The 24782-nt window shown below is 36.6% G+C and overlaps 2 protein-coding genes and 1 non-coding gene across 3 annotated transcripts in view; all 3 read right to left on the bottom strand.

Annotated features, from left to right (window-relative positions):
- The window catches only part of LOC111514446 (adenylate kinase isoenzyme 5), a 64495-nt gene extending 53564 nt beyond the window's left edge, over positions 1 to 10931 (bottom strand). The window contains exons 1-3 of the mRNA XM_074174871.1: positions 10544 to 10931; positions 3859 to 4023; positions 1100 to 1210 (exon numbers count right to left, since the gene is read on the bottom strand). Of these exons, the coding sequence (XP_074030972.1) occupies positions 1100 to 1210; positions 3859 to 4023; positions 10544 to 10565 (298 nt within the window). The 5' untranslated portion in view covers positions 10566 to 10931. The remainder of the gene's footprint in view (positions 1 to 1099; positions 1211 to 3858; positions 4024 to 10543) is intronic.
- A 3913-nt stretch (positions 10932 to 14844) lies between these two features.
- On the bottom strand, positions 14845 to 16757 carry LOC111514444 (uncharacterized). Its single transcript, XM_023170686.2, has 2 exons — positions 16584 to 16757; positions 14845 to 15323 (listed from the first exon to the last, which is right to left on the bottom strand). Exons 1-2 carry the CDS (start codon positions 16700 to 16702, stop codon positions 14942 to 14944), a joined length of 501 nt encoding a protein of 166 aa, XP_023026454.1. The 5' UTR covers positions 16703 to 16757; the 3' UTR covers positions 14845 to 14941.
- A 6822-nt stretch (positions 16758 to 23579) lies between these two features.
- Positions 23580 to 23652, bottom strand: TRNAF-GAA (transfer RNA phenylalanine (anticodon GAA)). Its single transcript has one exon. It is a non-coding gene; the product is annotated as a tRNA-Phe (tRNA).
- Positions 23653 to 24782: the final 1130 nt, after the last annotated feature.

The raw sequence follows: 24782 nt of genomic DNA, 5'->3' as shown, positions 1-24782 counted from the left end.
TATAATATGGTTTCCCAATATTCCTGCCCAAACGTTAATTTTTTCTGGATATCGGGTATGTGTTTCCTGGAAAACTTGAGGGTTGGTGTCACTCCAATAACGGCAATTTTGTCTGTACATTTGTCACTAAAACAAATATTGTGGAGATAGGTAGGATGCTTTGCAATGGTTTCCGTCATGATTTCGTAGCATTCTGTTCTTCAATCAGGGTCATCTCCATTTAATTGGTGTACTATTTTAATTTTGTATGGATGATACCTATTCCCCTTCAAAAGTCTCCACACAGTAGAAGCAGACACCTCACAAACATTCGCGACGGAATAAGTAGACTGTTCAGGATTTACTACCATCTCACCAATTATTTGTACTTGCTGTTCTTCAGAAATAGATGGATGACCTGGGAGCTTTTTGTTATGTACACTACCGGTAGTTGTGAATTTGGATACAAGTTCCCTCAAATATTTTCTACAGATAGGATGATTCGGAAATCTTTCGTTGAAAATCCTTTCGGCCTCGTGAAAGTTATTGACCATTTTAGAGATTATAGATTTCTACCAGAAAAAGCGAAAACTAAATGAGAATATTCTAACTAAACAATTATGTTCATTGTCGTACTGACATTTTTTGACATCTTCGTAAACAAAAAATAACTCAACAAACCTTATCGGGTTGTTGGAATTGCCATATGGCAGATAAAAAGGAATATTTCTAAAAATATCTATATATGTCTTCAGGAAATTATTAAATGTTTCGTCATTTTGTAGTAGGTGAAGATATTGACTTCATATTCTAAGGTTGTGAAGGAGCTTTAAAATGATGTGTCACAAGATCCCCCTTTCCATCCAATTTTTTTTTCCAGATGGCGCCCAGACGCCATCATGAAAGTTTCATCTGTCAATTTCACCACAAAATAAAGTATTTATGCATTAATTTCATCATCCCATCAAGAAATAAAAGGGGGGACATTAAAGAAATACACTGTATATGTATTTTCGTCTCGAAAGAATGTATAAAATATGATGGAGATTTCGAATCAAATAAAGCAATATGTTTGCTTTATGAACCGCCAATTAACAAATTGTTTACTGAAATCGCTTACCATTTCCAATAGCATACTGCTGTAGCAGGTCTGTCATGTTGATGTGTGTAACTCCTTTCTTTTCCTGCATGAAATTGTCGCAGTGGGTCACCTTACCGCTTCCAGGACCACCTGTAAGATAATAATAACAATGTATTTTACCAAGAAGCATACGATGTTCATACCAAGGGTCCGGCTATTAAATAACGAGACTGCGCGCCTAGAGGGTGCCCTGGAGGGGTGGTGAAAAAACGAATAGTGCGTTGGGTACCTGGAAATCTTCTCTATTCACGTACCAAAACACGTTTTCGACACTATTATAGCATTTGTGCAGTAGCGGTTCGAAACGAACGTATTTTTTTCTCGTGCCAAAAACTATGTGTGACGAAAAGCAGGAGCAACTTATCAATCTCAGATATCTCGTTGAATTGAAAAAAACTCCGCCTGAGTACTATAAGATGTTGCAACAGGACTATGGTGACAATTCTATATCTCGTGCGCATGTTTTTGAGAGGTGTAGGCGTGTCAGTGAGGGCCGAGAGAGGAAGGATGTCCAAATCATAATTCAAAGCAATGTCAATCGTTTTTTCGACATTAACGGTATTGTGATGACTGAATGGATTCCAGCGGGTCAGATTGTCAACCAGACTTACTATTCGTCAGTTTTGGCAAAACTGCGAGAACGAGTTTGTGAGAAACGGCCCGAGTTGTGAAAGAACAACTCGTGGATTTTGCACCAGGACAACGCATATGCCCATAACGCGCTATCTGTGAAGGGGTATTTGATCGATAAACACACTCCAGTTCTCGAACACGCGCCGTACTCGCCAGATTTGGCACCGTGCGACTTTTTTGTTTCCGAAGATAAACTCTGCTTCGAAAGGGGCCCGATTTGAGTCGACAGAAATGATGAAGCAAAAAACGGCAGTACTCCTAAAAGTCCTCATCAAAGAACACTTCCAGCACTACTTCGATCAATGGAAAAAACGTATGGAAAGGTGTGTGGCGAGGGTTGGGGAGTATATTGAAGGTGAGCATTCGTATGTAGAATATTTTTTATATTAAAATCCTTTTTTTGTTACCAGTCTCTTTATTTAATAGCCGGACCTCGTATCTCAATGAATACTCATGCAATTCAATCGAAATAGGCGCAATTTGAATCAGTGTACTTTTTTCAACGCATCACAAGTCGATTAATTCTGTCAACAGAATGAATTGTATTCTCAGGATTATATGGAGTCGAAGAAGGTCCTGAATATTCTACCAGTGATGAAGTTATCGGAGTTTTCGAAAAGTCGGTTGGCGAGAGGTCTGGGGAGTATGGTGGATGAGGCGGAGCTTCGACGCTCAATTCGTTTGAATTTTTGACGATTATTTGTGAATCGTGCGGCCAGAATCGTGGAGCAGGAACTGACCTCTCCTGTTAACCAGTACCGGCTGCCGCTGACGCAATTTTCAGTACGTTTCGTCAATTTCCTCACAATAGGACTCTGCTGTGGTTCGTCCTGCTTGCACAGTATTTTATTGTTTGAGGCTTTGCAAACGTGCCTGACAAAAGGATGATCGCAAATCACTGGTGAAAATTCAGGGAAAACGAGAAAAGTACAGAGAGAAAGATCGTAAATTGATGGTTAATATTCAGGAGAAACACGAAAAAGACAACCAGATGAACCTTCATTTATCAGAAGATTTGAAAACTTCCCAAGGGAGGTACAGGATTCTATTCAGGAAGAATTTGGAAAAGTATTTCAGGAAACAAAGGACGGATTGGAAATGAGATGCTTGAGTGGGTTGAAAGGAAATCTGAAGAGAAACTTGAAGGAGTCGATAAAAAATTTGAAGAATTTTTTCGAGAATTTCGAAAAGAATCAGCGGAACCAAAAAGGATCGCTGTGGAAAAATGCAAAGTGGATACAACATATCTCCCTTCTAGCAGTTTTATTGAAACTCCGACCTCCGATAACGAATCTTCATGGGACAATTTATCGCAAACAATTTAAGGCTGCTGCGGAAAATAATAGGTGAAGCAACAGCTCTCATACTGGCATTAGGAGGAGAAGCCTCCGAGAGTCTGCAAAATATTCCAGTGAATATACAGAAGGATTATGAAGCAGTCGTATTAGCTTTAGAGATCAGATATGGTAGTGAGCACCTTGAATATGTCTACCAAGCTCAACTGTAGGTGAGATTCAAGGTCCATCAGAAAGTTTGCAAGAGTTTGGAACTAAAGTCGAAAGGTTGGTAACACTCGCTTACCCAGAAGCACCTGATAACTTCACCTACTGGATTAGCGTCCATAGTTTCATCGATGGGGTTCGTGACAGAGCTTCAGCTACAGCAGAGAATGGCACGTCATAAAAAATTGAATGAAGCAGTCATTTATGCCCTAGAATTTGGGGCTGCCAAAAATACTTCGCGACAACAACAAAAAGTTCTATTATTAATGTATTTTGAGCACCGATTCATGTTCATTTTGATCTATTGAACAAATCTAGTGTATCATTTCATCGAAAGTAATAACTGTAGACCTCAGTATTTTGTCGATGAATTTTCATTTTTAACAAACACTCTGTTATTTAGCAATAACATAAGAACAACTAGTATGATAAAACCACGAGTCCGTAGGATTTGTGGATTTATTAATTGCTGGTTACTTGATTGGTAATGCTCAAAAATTACAAAGTCCATCTCAGATGGCATCTTCGGAAAGTAGATTACATCATATTTCTCAGTTAGCTATTGGTAAAATTTGGTAAAAATGCATGACGTACTGAACTCACCAAGAACGAATATAACAGGCACCTTTGGTGGATCGAAATGTATGTTAGTTCCGTTACTGTGGGGAAATTTTCCAGCGGGGGGTGTTGTGACATTTGTTGCTCTGGGTGAGTTTCTTGTCCAGGTATCAAGGCCTTCTTCGATATCTCGGGAACCATCACTTTGTTCTGGAAAAAAATTACCGATTAACTTCTTCATTGAAAAAAATTTGCGATTTTCTGCTATCAAAAACATAGATCAAAGAATTTGCATCAAATTTTGTATGAAAAATTGAGTTAGGCGCTCAAAAACCGTTGAACTGTTAATAATTGCATATGGTGATTGTACTTTTAGTCAGAGAAATGTTTACAAGTGGTACACGCTTTCAACGGAAGATGTGAATGACAACTCTCGTCCTGGACGCTTCAGAAAATCAACAACTGATGAAAATGTTGAGAAAGTGACGAAAATTGATATGGAGAATCGTCGAATCACTATTAGAGAAGTTGCATGGTACAGAATGGTACTATTCCATTTCAGTGGAAACACTCTATAGTTACACCTATTTTCAAAACAGTGATTCAAAAAAACTTGGCAAGTACTCATAGACCTACGGTGCAGGAAAACTCAAAGTCGTCTCCACAATTTTATGTCACCCTTAGGTCGTAGAACGGTAAAACCATCAATCAGTATATGTTTCGAACCTATATAGGTGGAATGAAGCTATTTACACAGCTGAGCAATATTTGAGGAGAATTGTATTGTTGATCCCCTTTCCTCTTGAATCTAACGACCGATCCAACATAAAAATAAGTAAAATTCATAAACCTGATTGCCAAAGTCTACAGTACCCCGAAATAACAAAGACATCATCGATTAAATACTATTTCTTTTGTAGAACTGCGTTTACGTGGAATAAACTTCCTGAGAACGTTTTTTTTCAAATGGATATTATCTCCAGCGATTCAAATCCAATGTGAATCTCTACTTTTGCACAGGAACCACTCAAAAAGCGCCTGAAGGAGTTTCCTGTAGTGCTTTTGTTTTGTCCTCGAGAAAAAAAACTCGTGGTTCTTGCCCAAAACCTTATATTGGCTAAACTGGGAAAATGATCTCCTGAATAATGAAAGAACATAGTAGTTTCTTGAATGTAAAGACCAATTCTACATTTGCAAACCAAACAACAACAACTCAAATGAACAGCTGAGAATTACAATTATATTAAGCAAAAAATACCTGCAATGAAACTACAATAAAATGAAAATCAAGCAAAAATTTTAAAATTGAACAATCAAAATGAACGAAAAATAGAAAATTTCAAGCCAAGTTACTTCACGACGTTTCGATTTTTAGTATCCACAATCGTCTTCGAGTAATGACTGGACTATTCCTACGAGAGATGAACATTCATAGGTCATTCGAGTGCTTTCACTTATCACCTCTCCCTCCTTTCCGCTTTACCGGCTTAGCAAGAGCTGAGTTTTTCGCTTGATTATGGGTTTTCATATGTTGCTTATACTCTACGTTAGCTAGACTGGATGTGTCACAGGACAACATATATGCAGCTTCTTTAAATTTCCTTCTAAACCAGTGTTCCTTTCTGCGGATGATCTCAGCTAGGGACCACTTGATATTATATTGATAGGTCCAAACATGCTCTGCTACTCCCGATTTGTTGGTATCTCCTCGCTGTTTGGGTTTCTTGTGTTCGGTAATGCGGACTCTCAGAAGCCTCTCAGTTTCACCGATATAGGATTTGCCGCACTATCAGGGTATCCGGTAAATTCAATTCTTGGAATCGCAGTCCGCGTTTAATGGCGTGGTATTCTTGAGGCTACTATGGATGGTGTTTCCGGATCTGAAGCAGGTTCTGATGTTGTACTTGAATCCAATTCTTCTTATCCCTACCGACAATCCTCTGATGTAGGGAAGTGCAAGCACTGGTTTTGACGGCTTCTCTTCCTTGCGAAGCTCTTGCTGTCTTCTAGCCAAAGTCTGGTCTTTGGAGTAACCATTCGTTGAACATCTTTTTTGATGATGCCTAGTTTCTTGGTGGTGATTGATGGTGGTTAGATTTGTGATTCAGATACTGTTCCGTGTGAGTAGGTTTTCGGTATACGGATGTTTCCCAGTTAGTGTCGGTCCTCTTCACCAATATGTCTGAGAATGCCAATTCGTTGTGGACTTTCTCCTCCATTCTGTATGTGATGGAAGGTCTAACGCTGTTGATGTGCTTCAAAGAGGTGTCTAGTTCTGTGTTTCCATGGTTCCATATTATGAAGGTGTCATCAACGTATCTCAACCAGACTTGGGGCTTCTTGTAGGCTTCTTTAATGGTCAGAATTTCAAACCACTCCACATATAGAGGGCATTTCTTAATTGTCCCCCCTTTTCATTTTTTTAACAGGTCGACTGAAAAAAATTGAAATTTGAGATAATGAAATTAATGCATGAATACTTTATTTTCAAGTAAAATTGTCGACTGGGCGTCATCTGGAAAAAAAATAAATGGAAAGGGATGCTTGTGACACATCGTTTTGAAGCTCCTGACAAATGCTTCACAACCCTAGAATATAATAGCAATATCTTCAACTACTACAAAATGGCGGAACTTTTAATAATTGCCTGAATACATTGACATTTACCTACAAAATATTAAGTAATAAGCTTGAAGTCAGTTCAGAAGGTGCTAGAAATGGTTGCCCCGAACTTCTTGACATATGAACAGCCTATCCGATATTTCACGCCGAACATTTTCGAACACAGTAACGTCAATATCTCTACAAATATTTATTATTATCTGCCGTATATCCAATATTGAAACAGGTTCAGTTTCGTACACCTTTTGCTTCAAATAGCTTCATAAAAAGTCCAAAGATGTCAAATCTGGCGAGCGGGCTGGCCATTTTGTAGGACCTCGACGGCCAATCCAACGACCAGGAAAAGTAGTATCCAAATTGTTTCTTACTTGTCTGGAGTAATGTGGTGGTGCTCCCTTTTATTGGAATACAATATCCATATCGAATTTATTAGGATTCGCTTCGACAATTTCAGTGATGAGAGGGTTAATAGTAAGTAATTTCCAGCATATTCAAATACAGTTCCCCTGTTAAATTTTAATCGATAAATGGAGGTTCTCCAATATGGTTTCCCAACATTCCTTCCCAAACGTTTTTCTGGATATTGGGTATGTGTTTCCCGGAAAACGTGAGAGTTGGTATCAATCCAATAACGACAATTTTGTCTGTGAACATTGTCGTTTGAAAAATGTACATTCGTCACTGAAACAAATATTGTGGAGATAGAGTGCCTTGCAATGGTTTCCTTCATGATTTCGCAGAATTCTGTTCTTCGATCAGGGTCATCTTCAGTTAATTGGTGTACCATTTTAATTTTGCACGGATGATACCTATTTCTTTTCAAAAGTCTCCACACAGTAGAAGGAGACACCTCACAAAAATTCGAGACGGAATAAGTAGACTGTTTAGGATTTACTACCATCTCAACAATTATTTTCACTTGCTGTTCTTCCGGAATGGACGAATGACCTGAGGGCTTTTTCTTAAGTACACACCGGTAGTTGTGAATTTGGATACAAGTTTCCTCAAATATTTTCTACAGATAGGACGATTCGGAAAACGTTCATTGAAAATCATCCCGGTCTCGTGAAAGTTACGCGTCGCACTGTACATGAAAATCGGTTCAATTTTTTCTTCCATTAGACGTGAATTGGCCATTTTAGAGTTTTTCAGTTATGATGCACTGTTTGGAACCTTTGGTGTAGTAATGAATATTACTGGAGTTTTTTCCCAACACCAAATCGTTATTTTTAACACATCTATACGTGTTTCGATCACCAAGTGATCATCTTCAAAGAGGAAGATTAAACAGTTTAAACTCCAGTAATATTCATTTTAGAGATTGTTGACGTGGTACCTTTCTACTAGTAAAACCGAAAACTAAATGAGAATATTGTAACAGAACAATGATGTCATTGTTGTACTGACATTTTTGTCGTTTTTATAAACAAAAAATAACTTAACAAACCTTATCGGGTTTTTGGAATTGTCATTTGGCAGATAAAAAAGAATATTTCTAGAAATATCGATATCTATTGATGTGTTTGTCTTCAGGAAATCATCAAGTATTCCGCTATTTTTTAGTAAAATGATGTGTCACAATACTCCTTTCCATTTTTTCCCAGATGAAGCCCAGTCGCCATCTTGAAAGTTTCATCAGTCAATTCCACTTCAAAATGAAGTATCCATGCATTAATTGATTTAGGCTTTCGCGGCCGATATTTTCATTGTTACGATCTTCATTCGGGTTCGAAGGCCGTCGTGGTTTGGAACTATATCCTAACGTTTCGACAGCAAGAGTGGCTGGCTTCTTCAGAGGTTTATTCAACTTGATGGTTCACCGATGACATCGACCTTCGAACCCGAATGAAGATCGTAACAATGGAATTCATGCATTAATTTCTTCATCCCATATTTCAATTTTTTGAGTTGATCCGTTCAAAAAATAAATGTGTGCATTAAAGAAATGCACTGTATGTTGGCTTTAACTGATGAAAGTGGCGATCTCATTGGCAGATCCTCATCTTGCGTAAATAATTCGTGTTTCAGTTGGAAATAGCAGTTCCTTACACATCGTCTTACTAGTAATAATTCCATGATTATCTCTGTAGGTGAGTTCGTTCTATTTTCCAGGTCTCCGTCTTCGGATAGCTTCCTCTGTATGATTTGAAGTGCTTCTCCGACAGGAAAGTAAGTGTAAAGGCTTTCCACGCTCTGTGACTTCGATTGCCCCAAGATGAAGAATCCGAGGCATCTATTTCGTGTTTTTTTTGCCCAATATAATTGTTATTTTCAACTATCCATTCTAATTTTCAATTTTTTTCGTCCTTTTTGGGATTTCAAATCATATTATATCATATTAGACAATGGAAGTCGGGACTAGTGAAATTCATTGTGAAGCATTGTCAACCACCTTCAAACTGGGCTATGCAGACGACTTGGTTATCTTAGTCCAGGGTAAATACAATAATGTAGTGAAGGAATGCATGCAGCAGGCCATGAATATTATAACATGATGGACCGAAGAAGAAGGGCTTAACATAAGCCCATCCAAATCGACCATAGTAGCATTCACCAAGAGGACTGAAACGGAGGGTCTCGGACCTTTAAAACTTCTTGGTGAAGAAATACAAGTGTCGGAGGAGGTTAAATATCTGATGCGGAGGTAGCACTGATGCTCGCCAGACGCACCTATGGAAAAACATGGGGGCTAAAACCAGACATGGTATATTGGCTATACATGATGGTGGTTAAACCCATGATAACATATGCATCTTTGGTCTGGTGGCCAAAGATGAAGCAGGCGACCGCCATCAACAAACTAGGCAATGGGCAAAGATTTGCATGTTTGAGAATGACGGGAGCAATGAGAACCACCCCAACAGCTGCATTGGTAACACTCCTGAATCTACCTCTTTTACATTTTGTAATGATGGGGGAGGCCAGGATGGGCCAATTCAGACTGGGAAACTCACTGAACTACAAAATATCGGATCAAACAGAAATTTCGGAACAAGTGGAGGAGCACATATTGAATATGTGCACGGACCACATGACACCGAAGTACACCTTAAACACAAACTTCCTGGCCAAAATCATAAGCCGAATGGAAGACCATTAGTCATCCTGAAAACATGTTTGGAAAAAACACCTAGTATACAGATGGATCGAAGACCCAACATGGAACGGGAGCTGGAATATACCAAGCAGATATAAATCTAAACTACAGCTATCCGCTAGGACTATACACATCTGTCTCTCAGGCGGAAGTGTATGCTATCTTGCAGTGTGCAAGGCTTATTAAATTGAGACCTCAAAGAAATGAGCGGATCAATATTTTTACAGACAGCAAGAGAGCACTAGAGGCTGTGACAAACCCGAAGGTGACATCAAAACTGGTCTGGGAATGCCATGAAGAACTGAATGAACTTACAAACAGGAACAAATTCACTTTGTACTGGGTGCCAGGGCATTTAGGAATCACAGGTAATGATAAAGCTGATGAATGTGCTAGACGCGGATCATCAACTTCATATATAGGTCCTGAACCAGCTCTGGGGGTACTAAAATCATTGGTACGAAACCAGATTAGGACATGGATCAATAAGAAGCACATAGAGTACTAGACAAAAGTACCTGGCAACAAACCCAGTAGAACCTTCATTAGGGAACCGTCCGAGAAAAGAACCGAGGAACTAATTCAATATAGTAGGGATCGGCTCAGAATAATTACAGGGTTACTAACAAGTCATTGTCCGCCTGAATAATCTGAATAAACACCTGAATAAAAAAGGGCTGTACAACGGAGACCTCAGCTGCAGATTATGCAACGAAGGGATAGAAACAGCTCTACACATCTTATGCAAATGTGAGGCACTGAATCACAGGAGGCAGGCAATATATGGACGTAAAAAATTACGCCCAGAAGAGTATGACGAACATCCAACACGGAACCTGTACAAACTAGTACAGGGAACGAGACTGATGGAATGGGTGTCATGAGAAGATGGAAGAATAAACGCAATAAGCCCAAGAGGCTGCAGTGTTTTCTGGAGACTTAGACTGAATAGACAAGTCAGACAGCTCCCAAGGTACAAAAAAAACACCTTCAAACAAAAGTATTAATTACCTGTATCCAGACAGATTCCCATATTCCGCTCGGTTTAGGTAAAGATGAGTAGCGTTCTCGAATCACAAGGATGTAAACAAAAACGCGGGTGCCGCGTTGAGGTTTGAGATTTTTTCATCGAGACAGAGACAGAGACAGTGTCTTCAACATCTACCTCAGTTTCCAATAGCGGTAGTCTTCGGTTACTGTGTACGAATCACTAAGAGCTACATCTTCCTTCACTTGGAGGTAATTCTAGATCAATTAGGAGAGTCGCGCACGTTTCTCTTCCACCGATCCATGAAAACTAGCCTTTGCTCGAAAATACCTTTCAATCGGGAGAACGCCGTGAAATTTGAATAATTAATGAGCACCCCTGCTTAGCCATTGGTTGCTAAGGGTTTGCGTCGATGCGTTGGTATGTGGACACGATGGACTGGCCAGTCCAAGCCAAAGCGCATGATTTTACGGATTATTCTGCGTTTTATACATTTTATAGCCCCATATCATCATTATCTTCGGATCAATCTGTTGAGGACTTTCGATTTTCCGCTGGTTTTATGATGCGTCAATGTCAGCGTGTTCAAGTTCACAAGTTGTCGTGACAGTAGGCACGCATATGTGGCTTTAATGACCGCGTATAGTGGAGGATTCTAAAACGCAAAAATTGAAACATTTTTTATGGACAATTTCATAGTAAACAGTACTCAGTAAACATAGTATTTGCCAAATATCGGTAACATGATTGTTTTCGTAAGCTGATAGACCAAAATGGTTGTAATAGTTTGTAGAGTGTCATCCCAAAGTATGCACCATATGGAAAACTTATTTATTGAGGGTTTTTTGACAAAAAGTTATTCTTGATGAAAGTTTTTCCATCCCCTAAAACTAAACATGCACCAATATAATCTAGTGAAACACACGTAATATACGAGGAGCCTTCAAATATTTGATTTTGAGACAAGTGTGAACTACTCTTATTTTGGAAAATATCGGAAAATGTTATTCAGAAAAATACCTCTAGATTTGAAATCATGTCCATCTGAGTGGAACTTAATTTTTTTTACCCATTTTGAAAAAATGGCGACTACGAAAAAAAATTTGCTGAAACGATAAGTAGACAGTATCTTGTATATGACGTTTCATATTAAAATCCTGTGATATTACGAATTACACAACTATGGTGTCACCCACGGTCAATTTTTTGAAGAGTAAAATAATTTTCAAGTTTTTGGTGCAAAGTTATTTTTATTTTTTGTTAACACCAAAAATTACTCGAAATTATACATTATTGTAACAAGAACTTAATATTCAATAATATCAAATCACAAAACATCAAAATAAAATAGGTTTTTTGGGAACAAACTCATTGATTTTCTGGAGATTATTTTGGAAAATTATTTTGGACAAGAAAATCTCCAGAAAATCAATGAGTTTGTTCCGAAATACCATTTTGATGTTTTGTGATTTGATATTATTGAATATTAAGTTTTGGAGTTAACAAAAAATAACTATGCACCAAAAAAATTGACCGTGGTTGACACCATAGTTGTGTAATCCGTAATACTACAGGCTTTTACTGCCTACTTATCGTTTTAGCATTTTTTTTTCGTAGTACCCGTTAAAACAAATGATAAAAAAATAAAGCTTCACTAAGATGACCATGACTTCAAATCTAGAGGTATTTTTTAATGCTGAACAACTTTTCTCAATAACATTTCCTGAGATTTTTCAAAATAAGAGTACTTTACTCTTATCTCAAAATCAAATATTTGAAGGCTCCTCGTATATTATGTGTTTTACTGTATTTTGTTGGTGCATGTTTAGGTTCAGGGGACGCACAAACTTTTATCAATTATAACTTTTCCTCGAAAAACCCTAAATAAATAAGTTTTCTATGTGGTGCATACTTTGGGAATGGATAATGGTTTTTCGTACAATTTAATGTTTACATAAAAGTAGTAGCTTCGAAAATTGTGTCTGAAGTAACTTCTTTGCATGATCGACACATGTATATTGAGTAAGGATTGCAATGCAAAATATCATGGACAGACTAAAAAATCTATTAAAATAATATATGAGGACAACTTAGCACCCCTAAAATATGAAAGAACAGAACAATCAGCAGTCGCCCATCGTCTGTTGCAACAAAACCATTCCATAGACTTTAGTTCATTAAGATTAGTTAGACAAGTTGACAACAACAGGCATCTATATGCCTGTGAAACCGTAGAAATAAGTAAACATAATAATCCTATTATGAATAACGATGGTGGACCTAGTTGGTCCTTGTTATTTGCGAATTTGTTATTTCTATCAAAGAAAATGAATTTTTATCGAAATATGTTTATGTAAAGAATACTGAAAGAGATATTCATGCCAAATTTGAACCGTATTCAATTTCAAATTGTTATTATTTTGTCGGATTCAGATTCTGAATCGCTTTAAAAAATTCTAGAAACCCTGAAAGTTTGGTAAGGCTACCTACAAAGAAACCGAAACATCATTAGACAATGTTCCTACCGTTCAAAATAGAAACTATTTCTATGATATTATCTACCAAAACCACATAATTTAAAACCTGTTATCAGTGCATTTGGTTCTTTGCATTGCACGCTTGAGTCACCACAAGGGCCCCAAAAGGTATGAATACGTGTCGTCTATGTCAATTTTTATATCCAACAAAAGGGCTGTTTTTTTGTTCCATATTTTGTAACATGCTAGAAAAATCATCAGTTTCAACTTGCATTTGTAAAAATACAATGATCAAGCAGAGCATAGATTTACAATACAGGTTCAATCAGGTTGAATTCAATGCCACGAAAACCCAGGCATAGGTATCCTCCAAAAAGATAAATGTCTCCGAACTGGATAAAATGGTGTCAGGACAGACAATGCCGCTTTCTGCTTCGATAAGTTTGTTGGAGGTTGAAATGAACACCAATATGTCTTGACACAATCATGTCGCTGGAATTGCGTATTACGACCCATCTTATTATTATTATTATATGTCAATGACATTGCAAATTTGAGCATTTCTGGAAATGTTTTGCTGATGACACGACGATAGTGTGACAACAAAAATGATTTACACAATGCAATATCTACTGATATAAAAAAAAATCAAGGAGTAGTGTGATGCTGATGTGCTATCCTTCAATATCATTAAAACAAACATTTTATCATTCAGATGTGCTCTTGATGACCTGTCATTTGGTGATAACTTAGTGATCAAGAACAACACCCAATCTAAATTTCTAGGTATTCACATTGACAATAAGCTCAAATTTATTGAACATATCAAACAACTTAAAAGTAAAATTTGTTCTGGATGGTATGCTGTGAAAGTAACTTCAATAAATTTGGGAATCAAAACTTAGAACGATGTATTATGCCCTCAATGAATCCCACCTACGTTATGGAATACCGTTTTGGGGAGTATGCAATTCATCAGCACTTCTGTCTGTATTAGTATTGCAGAAACGGGCTATCAGGTATATATGTGATTCGTGCAGACACAAATTCACTAAGCAAAACATTTTACAGTGATTACTTTGTTCATTTTGGAATCAGTTTGCCTCATTTACAAAAATATCCCCCTATTTGGGGCTTCATGCCATTCTTATAGCACCCGTTCCACCGCGTTGAAAAGAAATTTGGTCAAGAATTCTATATATTACAATGGGATCAAGATATTTAATCACTTGCCCTCAGATATGACACAGGCAAAGTTGACCAACAAAATGTTTAGAATAAGAGTAAAAACGTTTTACCCTATTATAATTTGCAAGAGTTAGTTCTATAATGACAAACTTACGTAGGGTAGGCGTACCACTTATAGCCATTGCTATCCACGCCCACGAGAGGTGTTCAAGTGGCTTGACACATTTGATTCCACCAGAAGTGATACATATGAGGAATACGCGACAGACTGTGGCTGCTCATCTTTTTGAGGTTCAACTCAGTACACCTTGAACTTCACTGTTTAGGAACTCTCTCATTTGAAAACCGCGTTTGTGTGGAATAAACTTCCTGAGAACGTTTTTCCAAATCTCCAGCGATTCAAATCCAATGTGAATCGCTATTTTCGCACAGGCACCGCTCATAGAGCGCCTTGAGGATTTTCCTGCAGTGCTTGTGTTTGGTCTCTATAGAGAGTGTGCCAAAAGTCTTCTTTAAAGTAAGAGAACTAGTGTTGGAGAGAAATGGAATCACCTCAATTACCTCTCATTCATCATAAATCTGATTTTGGTACTTTCTACTTATTGTTGTACAACTATACACTGTACTCCGTTATTTAATTGAAATGAATAAAGCAAACATCAATACAAAATAACTTTATTGCCTATATCTGATAAAAAGTATTGTTCAACTATTTCACCAGTATTTCAGTATTGATCTAAATCTCTATGGCTTCTCTCACCATATTGCAGTTCCAGTCAAAAACACTCCGGCCTCCGGTTTCCCTGGACCGAAAGGTCCACCAAACTGTTGCCTGTAGTTGGCATCTAAATCGATATCAACTTGTTTGTCGTGGTAAATATCATAGTTGAGGCCTGCTTTGAGATCGGTAGGACCGCCACGAACATGGTCTGCGCCTAAAACTGCAGATAAGCCGTTGTCATGGGTCAGTTTTAGGTCACCACCCAGGAGTTCAGGCTTGTGGAGACCTTTGAGATCCTTGAGATCCTTTGCTGCATAGGCACTGCCATCCAAATGATAGTTATCTCCGTTTAATAACGTTCCATCCTGTTTCACTACTCCTGTCAAACCTGGACCTCGAATATCCCAATTTGTGTCCCTGGAAAAAAAATTAGAAGTTGAATGTTTGTTGTATCAGTATTTGTGTAGGAAGTATCATTTCAGCTAGAAGGAATTCTATAAGACGTATTGTTATAAATTCAAAAAAGGAAGAAAGGAACTGCTGGAAAATAATTCTATGAAATTTTAAAGATGAAGATGAGTACTATTTTGATTAGGTCCAATTTGATTTCAATTTAAGAGCCACCAGTAGACAGCTGTTTCAGCCTGTTGGGCATCGTCAGTACCGGGCAGGCGATCCTCGATTGAAGACAAAATGTGAAAAAGCAAGAATAGTACTTGATAAAAATAACTGCGTAAAAGCAAACGAGACATAAATGGAACCACCTATTGGTGTGACAACCAAGTTAGCTTACCAATTTTTGATGGTTTGACCAATCAACTGACAACTGCATTGGCAGAAATTTGGGAAGCTTTCCTTGGGTTTCGCATCAATAGGTGGTTCCACTTGTTATAATTACACCAGCTTGCTTATAATTACAGCGAAAATGAGTATAAAACAATGAATTGAACATTTGAATTGACATGAAGAAGTGAAACATGTGTAGAAAATTTGTTTTGTTGGATGAATGGAACCCCACCAAAAACATAATAATAATAATGAAAATTGTATCAAACAATAACAATCTCTTCAAAGTTAACGATTATCCTATCGAAGATCTTGCCCGATTCCTCTGAATAAGGAAGAAAACCTTTCTTATTAGTCAGTGGGCCACTGACAATAGCCAAATTCACAGACAGTAGGGCAAATTTAGGATATGCAGTTGGTTAGTAACTCGTGCACTAGATGGAGCGACATTTTGTTGTTTCGCTCCATCTTAGGAAGAGGAATGAAATACTCTGAAAGAATTTCGATTTCCAATTATGGAATATCATTGACTTCAGGTCAATGATGGCCAATAGCTTGCACTGATGAGTGGCTAATGAGCCCGAAACCGGTCTGCAAGTGTGCCGGTTCCAAAATTGAAGGTTGACTCTATCAGTTGTATTGCCAATTGCATATGCAGGAAATTTTCTGTGAAGATTTCTGCACTGACGCCTGTCGTATATAATTCAACGCCCTTCGTGGTATTGGCCAGGGGAGTAGTTGTTTTCTGATAGGCGTCAGTCCATTCAACCTACCGTGTAGGTATATTCGAGACTGGCTTGAACGTTTAAAGTTCATTTCTTTAGATTTGTTTACTACCAGTCTTCAAGCATAGCCTTCTGACTAATAAGAAATCGATTGTTATTTACTTACCTTCTCACACGACTAATGGGAACTATATAATACTCGTTTCCTCCGTCATCTTCGTATATTTCTATTGGCACGCCGGCCACAAATGCCAAGCAGAATGACACAACAAGAAATGATTTCATTTCGATTCGATCGAATGGATCTACTCACGAGATTCAGATAACAACTGCAGACTGATTAAGAATGTTCGATTTATATACCCGTATCTTCTTTGTTTTGTTTTGAATGGTACTTCACATAGTATCTGGAAGAATGAGTCTGTACTGGGGAAGCGGGATTCCTGTAAATTTCAAAGAAACTTGATAGTCTATTTATTTATCAGTCGTAGATTTCGCACTAAAAAAGATTTTTTTTCAATGTGCTGTGACGAAATCGACTGAAAACTTTGTTTGCTAGCTAAAATTTGAATCTCTGGCGTAAAATGATTTTAATTCCACACCAGAACAAAAATGAATTGCAATAAACCAATATCAAAGTGAAATAGTGAAATTATTTATATAAAGCTTTATTTAGCAATGAATATTTGACAACCTTACCGAAATCTTTATGACTAGATAAATAATCATCGAATATGTTTTGGCAGGTGATTAATGGTTTTAGATATCGGCAACAATATAACGTGTTGTACAGAACTGAACCAAAGAGCCAATTTCAGCACTATACGAGGTCCGTTCAAAAAATGAAGTCAATTTTCATTTTTTTCAAAATCCTCGAAGAATTCTAATATGCACTTTTTGGTATGTCCTTGAGCTCTCGCAGCGTCGCAAAACGCCGTCCTTTCATGCGTCTCTTCAATCTTAGGAACAGAAAAATATCACTGAGGGGCAAATCTGGTCAATATGGTGGCTGAGGCATTATTAAGGTGATGTTTTTGGTCAAGAAACTACGAGAAAGCAATTACGAGTGACTAGGTACATTATCGTAATGCAAAAGCCATGAATTATATTTCCATAATACCGAACGTTTTTTTTTTGTATTCCTTCTCGCAAGCGGCGCATAACTTCAGAATGATATTTCTTATTAATCGTACGACTATGTGGCAAGAACTCCTGATGCACTACGCCACTGTAATCGAAGAAAACAGTGAGCAAAACCTTGACATTTGATCGAACTTGGTGTGCTTTTTTGGTTTTCGCTTCCTTGGTCTCTTCCATTGGGACGATGAGATATTTAGTCACCAGTTATGACACGTTTAAGCAAACCTGCATCGCGTTGACGTCATTCGACAATTTCTGAGCAATGCGACGTTTTTTGTCAAAATTCAGCAATTTTGGAACGAATGTCGCTTTCATGACCAAAATTTACGATTTTTTTTTTCAAAGACGAAACACAAACACTACAGGAAAATCCTTAAGGCGCTCATATTGGATTTGAATCGCTCGAGATTATATATATTTGGAAAAACGCTCTTAGAAAGTTTATTCCACATGAACGCAGTTCTCCAATTAAAAGAGCTCTCAACAGTGAAGTTCGAGATCTGCTGAGTTGAGCCTCAAAACGATGAGCAGCCACAATCCGTCGCGTATTTATTCATTTATTTATTCAACGGCAAAGCCAATTCACAAAAACACATTTAACAAAGTGTGAGGAACTACAAAGTATTTTTGAATAATCATGTCTGATGTCTAGATTACAATTTTACAAAATATTTGGCGAAGTGTGAAATACAAAATAATAATTTGAAGGTGATTGACAATGTTTCATGATGAATTTCATTAGTTCGGACTTCCATTGTCTACTATATAAAATGATTTGAAATCCCTGAAACAACTAAAAAAGAATAATTGAAAATGAATAGCTGAAAATAACAATTATATTAAGCAAAATAAACCTGAAATGAAATAACAGTGAAATAAACTACAAGTAAAAATATAACAATTGAATGAATAAAAACAAAATAAAAATAAAGGAATGAAAAAAGAAAACAAAAATAAAAAGTGTAGAGATTCGGGTAATCACCCGAAGACGATTTGAAAATACAGCTCGTTTAATTCTATTTAGAATCAAATTTAGAAATAACTTGAACTGTCAGTTATCAATGCAAATATTATTGTCCATTTTTATGCTTAATTCATGGATTCGAGCGATCTTATTATTGTATATTTATTTGTTTGCTGGCTTCATTTAAAAAAAATGAATAATTACAGAAAATTTTAATTGATCGTTCATTTTCTCATGGAGTACCCATATCACAATTTATTGGTTTATTCGGCATTGAAAATTTATGTCATGTCGGATCCATTCTGCTTATTTTTGCAACATTGAATTTCAAATTTTTCTTAGCTGACAGCTCGCGTAGGAACAATTCGTTTTTTCATCGAGTTTAATTTGTGTGTGTTTTAAAAGTGTTTTAGAGATATATTTGAATATTGAATATTGAGCTGAATTTAATTGTGCGGAAAGAAAAGAAAAGAAAACAGAAAGCGCATTGGTTTATAAATGTGTTATTTCACATAATGAGTTGAGGTTCCCAAAGGATAAAATAATGAGAAAAAAAATGGGTGAAAGTTTCGGAAAGAAAAAACTACAATCCTTCTACTCTTCCAAGAGTTTATAGAAATCATTTAAAAAGTGACTATAAATGAGAGGGAGACGAAAATATTGAATTTAATGACACATTTTTTTCATTTCAACTTCAAGTATTCTTCACAGAAAGTATTATCTGGAGTTAATACTATTGCTGAAAGTATGATACATTTTACTTCATTAAATTTTATCATATGATTAATGGTAGTACCTCATAAGCTTTTGTTGGATCAGTTCGAGTATAATACTTGACCTTATTCAACCTTCCTCTCAAGTTTTGGAAGACAGATTACCCAAGCGAGCCTATAACGCTTGAATTTAGTAGGTATATTAGAAAGAGGTATGTATGTAGCAATCGTTTTTTTTTGTAATAAATTGCAGTTGTACAGATTGAGGATTGTAGAATGAATTGAATATTTGAAATGATTCTTTAATTCAGTTTGCTATATTTTTTTATTTTCATAACTGTATATTATTAAATAATGCATAAAATCATAGTTTAGGTAAATATTTTGTGATCTATCGACTTTGTGTACTGATTTTAGATATAGAACTTATTTCCAAACATGATTTATCGTGTACGTTTTATTCCATGTGGAGAATTTTTCATTAATTGAAACGTTAACGGGTTCATATACACTTCCAAAATTAAATTGATAATTACAGGCTTCGTAAATTTTGCGATTTGGCAATGTTGATTATCTCTATTGTTTCTATTGGTCAATCGAACAAGTAGCAGGAATAGGGTCGTGACGTCACCACCCCACCACATTCGATTTTTAATAATCAATTACGGGAAAACTACGGTACTCAGAGAGATGAAACAAAGTACACTGTTTTTCAATTTAAAAATTCTATCAAGTGAACTATAAACCAAAAATTATGAAACACGCCTATTGAACCTGGTTAGTTTCACCCCAATTAGAAATCACTTCTGGATCCTCATTAAGATAAGCAACTTCCTGTTGCCGGTGAATGACGAGACAAGTGTGCTGTCGTCAGCAAAGCAATATATTGAAATCTTGTTTTTTTCCACAATGTCGTTGATATACAATAAAAACAAGGGAGACAATATGGATCCCTGGGAAACATCAGCGTAGATGGTAAATGTATTTTTTGTCGTTCTTTTCACAAGTATCTGCCTTCAATTATATTCTCCACAAAAATATGCTTGGAGTAACTCTGTTCTGTTGTTAATTTATCAGAGTTTTTTTTTCGGATGCTTATGCAGAGCAAGACTTCAGCAAAAGGAAGAAATGGTATTTTTTAGCGTTTAAGCATTGAATAAATCATGTTTATACCTAGGTCATACAATCATTTAATGTTAGTTCTATGATCGATAAATATCACTGAAATAGTCGTTTAATGCCAATCGGATAAAAAACGTTTTTACCAGAAGAGCAATTTTAAAAGTATGCGTTGTTACAAATGTGAAACATTTTTATGAAGAATTATTTTTTTATTTTATGTAACAAAAAATTACGAAACGAACTTACACCATAAAAACAAGGGGGACAATATGGATCCCTGGGAAACATCAGCGTAGATGGTAAATGTATTTTTTGTCGTTCTTTTCTTTGTTCTTTTTGTGAACACATTGTTTGAGACATCAAAGGAAATTATTAGAATTAACAACATTAAAGCATATTTACAGCGGTGTAGTTGGCCCAACAGCGAGAAATAGGTCATGGTAATTTACAAACAAGTAATTTTATGTAACGACCACCTTCAATCGACTGAATAATAGAAGGATTATGATAAAATATTACTTTGCAATGTTCCGTTTTATTGAACGTTTGTCTTTCTGATAAAACAGACACAACTTCCTTCGACCATTCAGTTTCCCTTAGCAGTTTTTATTGACTGAATTCAAAAAATGAATATTTCCCAGAAATACTGATATGCTTCGAAAGGCAATCTTAAAAATTAATAAATATAGATCATCACAGAATCTACTGAGAGAAAATAAACTCATTACCAGAAGTAATTTTTTCAGTCCCCTTTAAAGCTAATCTGTTCCTGAGTAGATTTGAATTTGAAGATTTGAAGTGGACTTGGATCCAACTTAGCCAAAAACAACACCGTAATCAATTAAGTCACTCAAAAATTCCAAATACTTAGACGTTTATGAACTAAATAGTGATACCAATGAAGAGCGTCCTCCAAAATATAGTTGAAGCCTCTTTCTGAATTGGTAAATGTAATATTCACAAGTGTTGTTTTGTCTGATGCATTTGATCTATCAGAAGTTATTCCCTTATTCAAAAACGGAGACATTTCTCTTGTCAACAATTATCGCCCCATTTCAATAAACTCCATTTTTAGCAAAATAATCAAGAAGACGCATATTCTGAAAAATATAAATCATTCAATGAATTTCAGTTTGGTTTTCGTAGGGGCCGCTCCACGGCAGAGGCAGTTTTCAAAGTGATGAGTGAAGTAGTCGACAATCTCGAGCAAGGAAACCACACAGCTATAACGCTCTGCGACCTCTCTTTTGAGTTTGACTGTGTCAAGAGAAACCATATTATCATGGCCTCAGAGGAGTATCTCTATCCCTCATTAGATCATATTTGTCGAATAGATATTAAGCAGTCAGTAGCAATAATTGCATTTCGAATTTTGAACTTGATGATCTCCAAGGATCAGTACTGGGACCACTTCTGTTCATAATTTACGTGAATGACATCAGTAACTTCAGGCATCCATATAAATGTTTTTTGTTTGCCGCTGACACTACATTTATTTATTCTGACAAGAATGCGATTGAAATATCTAGAATATCGAATGAAGTCGATGAGAAAGCAGGAAGTTGGTTCGTGACAAATCGAATCAAACCGAATACAGATGAAACGCAACAGTTACACTTCTCAGCAAGCTCTGCATCAAGTGCAGATAGCTTTAAATTATTTGGATTAGTTGTCGATAGTACTCTCATTTCGACCTGTCATATTAATCAATTGAGCAAAAAACTATCTGGATTTTTTTTATTGCGTCTATATATCTATCTATCACGCCACAGCCACCCTATTCACCAGATTCTGGTTCTCAAGATTGGAGAAACCCATGAAAGAGCGGTCTTCTGCGACGATTGAGAAGATAAAAACTGAATCAAGGTGGGAGCTCATGGAAATATCAAAAAGTGCATATCAGAACTGCTTAGAGCATTGAAAAAAAAACGCTGGTAAAGTGTATTTACTATTTCAGAGGGGGGCAACAAAATAGAAATCTATCTGTGTGTCTGTCTGTCTGTTTTTCCGTTAACCAGCTGTCGCACCCCTACGAACGACAACCCTCAGAAGTCGAAACGTCTGGGGATTAACGAGGTCTTACCTTTTAACGTGTGATTCCTAACACAGGTTGGACGATAGCAACTGAAAATCGATCGTTCAGACTGGGACTTGAACCACCGACCAACACGGCAGTCAATTCGAGAGAGTGAACAAGGCACCCACGTCGAACCGCCTGGCTACCGACCGACCGACCGAATAAATGAATATTACTTGAGAAAAATGTACAACAACCTTATTTTCTGAACAGACAGGGTACATATATTGTCTTTCAAACTCTTACACTAAGTTGCTATAAAAAATTATAAACAAAATAAGTGTCTTACCTTTGTTCACATATTGCTAAACGTAATACGGAATATATATTTGGAGAAGCGATCGACAGAAAAGTTCCTGAGAAATCTTCGAAAACTTCTTCCAATTTGAACCTTCTTCATGTTCTGATAATATGTACCTACTGAATCGAGTTACATCTACCGTGAGTCATCTAAATTTAGCGACAATGGCAAAGTAAATTGACCCTAAATTGTGCATCGGTATTGTTATTGCCTTGTTACTATCACATTTGACTCTTAACATCATGTTTGCATGGGCGCACGAGGTTTACCGTGTAACTATCTAGCAACAAAATACAAGGTTCATAATGCGATAAAGGTTTGTCGAAGTATTGTTCCAAAAATGGCAAAAATCAGAAATTATTGGATTGTTATGCACTGTTTGGAACTTTTAGTGTAGTAGTGAATATTCCACCAAATCGTTAGTTTAACACCTCGACACGTGTTTCGATCACCAAGTGATCATCATCAAGAGAAAGACCTTCCTCTTGATGATGATCACTTGGTGATCGAAACACATGTCGAGGTGTTAAAATAACGACACGTGTTTTGATCACCAAGTGATCATCTTCGAGAGGAAGATCTTCCTCTTGATGATGATCACTTGGTGATCGTAACACGTGTCGAGGTGTTAAAATAACGGTTTGGTGTTGGGAAAAAACTTCAGTAATATCAATTATTGAATTACTATTGACATTTTCACAACTAATTATCGAATTCAGAACCATTGAATTTCAGAATTTTATATTCAAAATGGAATTTTCAACAATTTTATAGACTACTTGCTCACTACTTTTGAAGTATAATTTTTTTCTCAAAAGTAATAACTTTACAAGAGAATCAAAAAATGCCGAAACCCGGGATCGAACCAGGGACCTTTAGATCTTCAGTCTAACGCTCTCCCAACTGAGCTATTTCGGCCAATAAATAATTATTACTTATCGAAATTCTCGAGTATTCTAATCTCTGATAAATACCGTAAAACAGATCGTTTAAAGATAATATTATTTTCAACTAACAAAAAGATGAATCATTCAAACCAGTGTATTCGCAAGTACCGTCTTACCCTCGAAGAATATTGGAAAATAATAACAAAACGTTTTCAGGAAAAATGCGAGGCCAGTTAATGATCCACTTATGGAAAAACTCACATAAACCTACCGTATCATTAACAATTCATCGCCGAATGGCGTAAAAATATTGAATGTATCGGAATCGACGATTAGTCTTCGTGGTGGAACAGAACAGTTCCAAGAATATTCGCGAGTCTTCATTATTCAAGGGCCGACTGTATTAGAAGAAAAATCAGTTCAGACAAAATACGAACTAAGTATTTTGAATTGTGTTTAGGTAACTGAATGAAGTTTTCGATTCATTTGTATCACTATTCAAAGAACCCACAAAAGCGCGACAATATCTTAAGTGTCGCGAATGATAAAGACTGCTTTACACATTCAAAATAAAATTGAAGGGATACCCTTAGAATATACATTTCTTATATAAAGTTGGAGAAGTAAAAAGCCAAAACCTCTTTTCATTTTAATATTAAAACAACGAACAAAAAATAGAAAAAACTGAAACAGATTCCGCAAAGATTCAGAGAAATAGAAGCTTCACTTTCCATTTAGGGAACAGAAATAATTCATTGTGATGAAGTAACATTCACATGTCGAATCAATATTTTGTGTATATTATTGACAACATAATATATGTCGAGAAATATGGAGAGTCAAGAGCTGTTGCACTTGATATTTCTAAGGCCTTTGACCGTGTGTGGATGATGGTTTGCTGGTCAAACTTCTATGATATGGCTTGTCGAATCATTTTTGTGTATGATGGCTCTCCAGCTTCCTGAAAAAGAGGTTTCCTGCAAGTGGTCCGTAAACGGATATATCTCTAATGCTTTTACCATCAACGCTGGTATTCTCCAGGGATCCATATTGTCTCCAACCCTCTTGTTATTGTATGTCAACTTATTGAAAAACACCAAGAATCCAATACATTGCTTTGCTGACGACAGCACCCTTTTGTATCTGTAGAGTAGGGAGGAT

The sequence above is a fragment of the Leptinotarsa decemlineata genome, unplaced genomic scaffold (genome assembly GCF_025532065.1).
Source record: "Leptinotarsa decemlineata unplaced genomic scaffold, Ldec_3_MD MMD2_tig00000882_RagTag_RagTag, whole genome shotgun sequence".
In the NCBI taxonomy this organism is placed as follows: Eukaryota; Metazoa; Arthropoda; class Insecta; order Coleoptera; family Chrysomelidae; genus Leptinotarsa; species Leptinotarsa decemlineata.
The sequence above is the reverse complement of the archived record's forward strand: the minus strand, read 5'-3'. Positions and strand labels throughout refer to the sequence as shown.

Bases quoted from the DNA above. Each gene is read 5' to 3' on its own strand.
- LOC111514444 (XM_023170686.2), bottom strand. From the start codon at position 16,702: ATGAAATCATTTCTTGTTGTGTCATTCTGCTTGGCATTTGTGGCCGGC. The intron at 15,324-16,583 runs GTAAGTAAATAA...TTTTTTTTCCAG, and splicing joins CCCATTAGTCGTGTGAGAAG to GGACACAAATTGGGATATTC.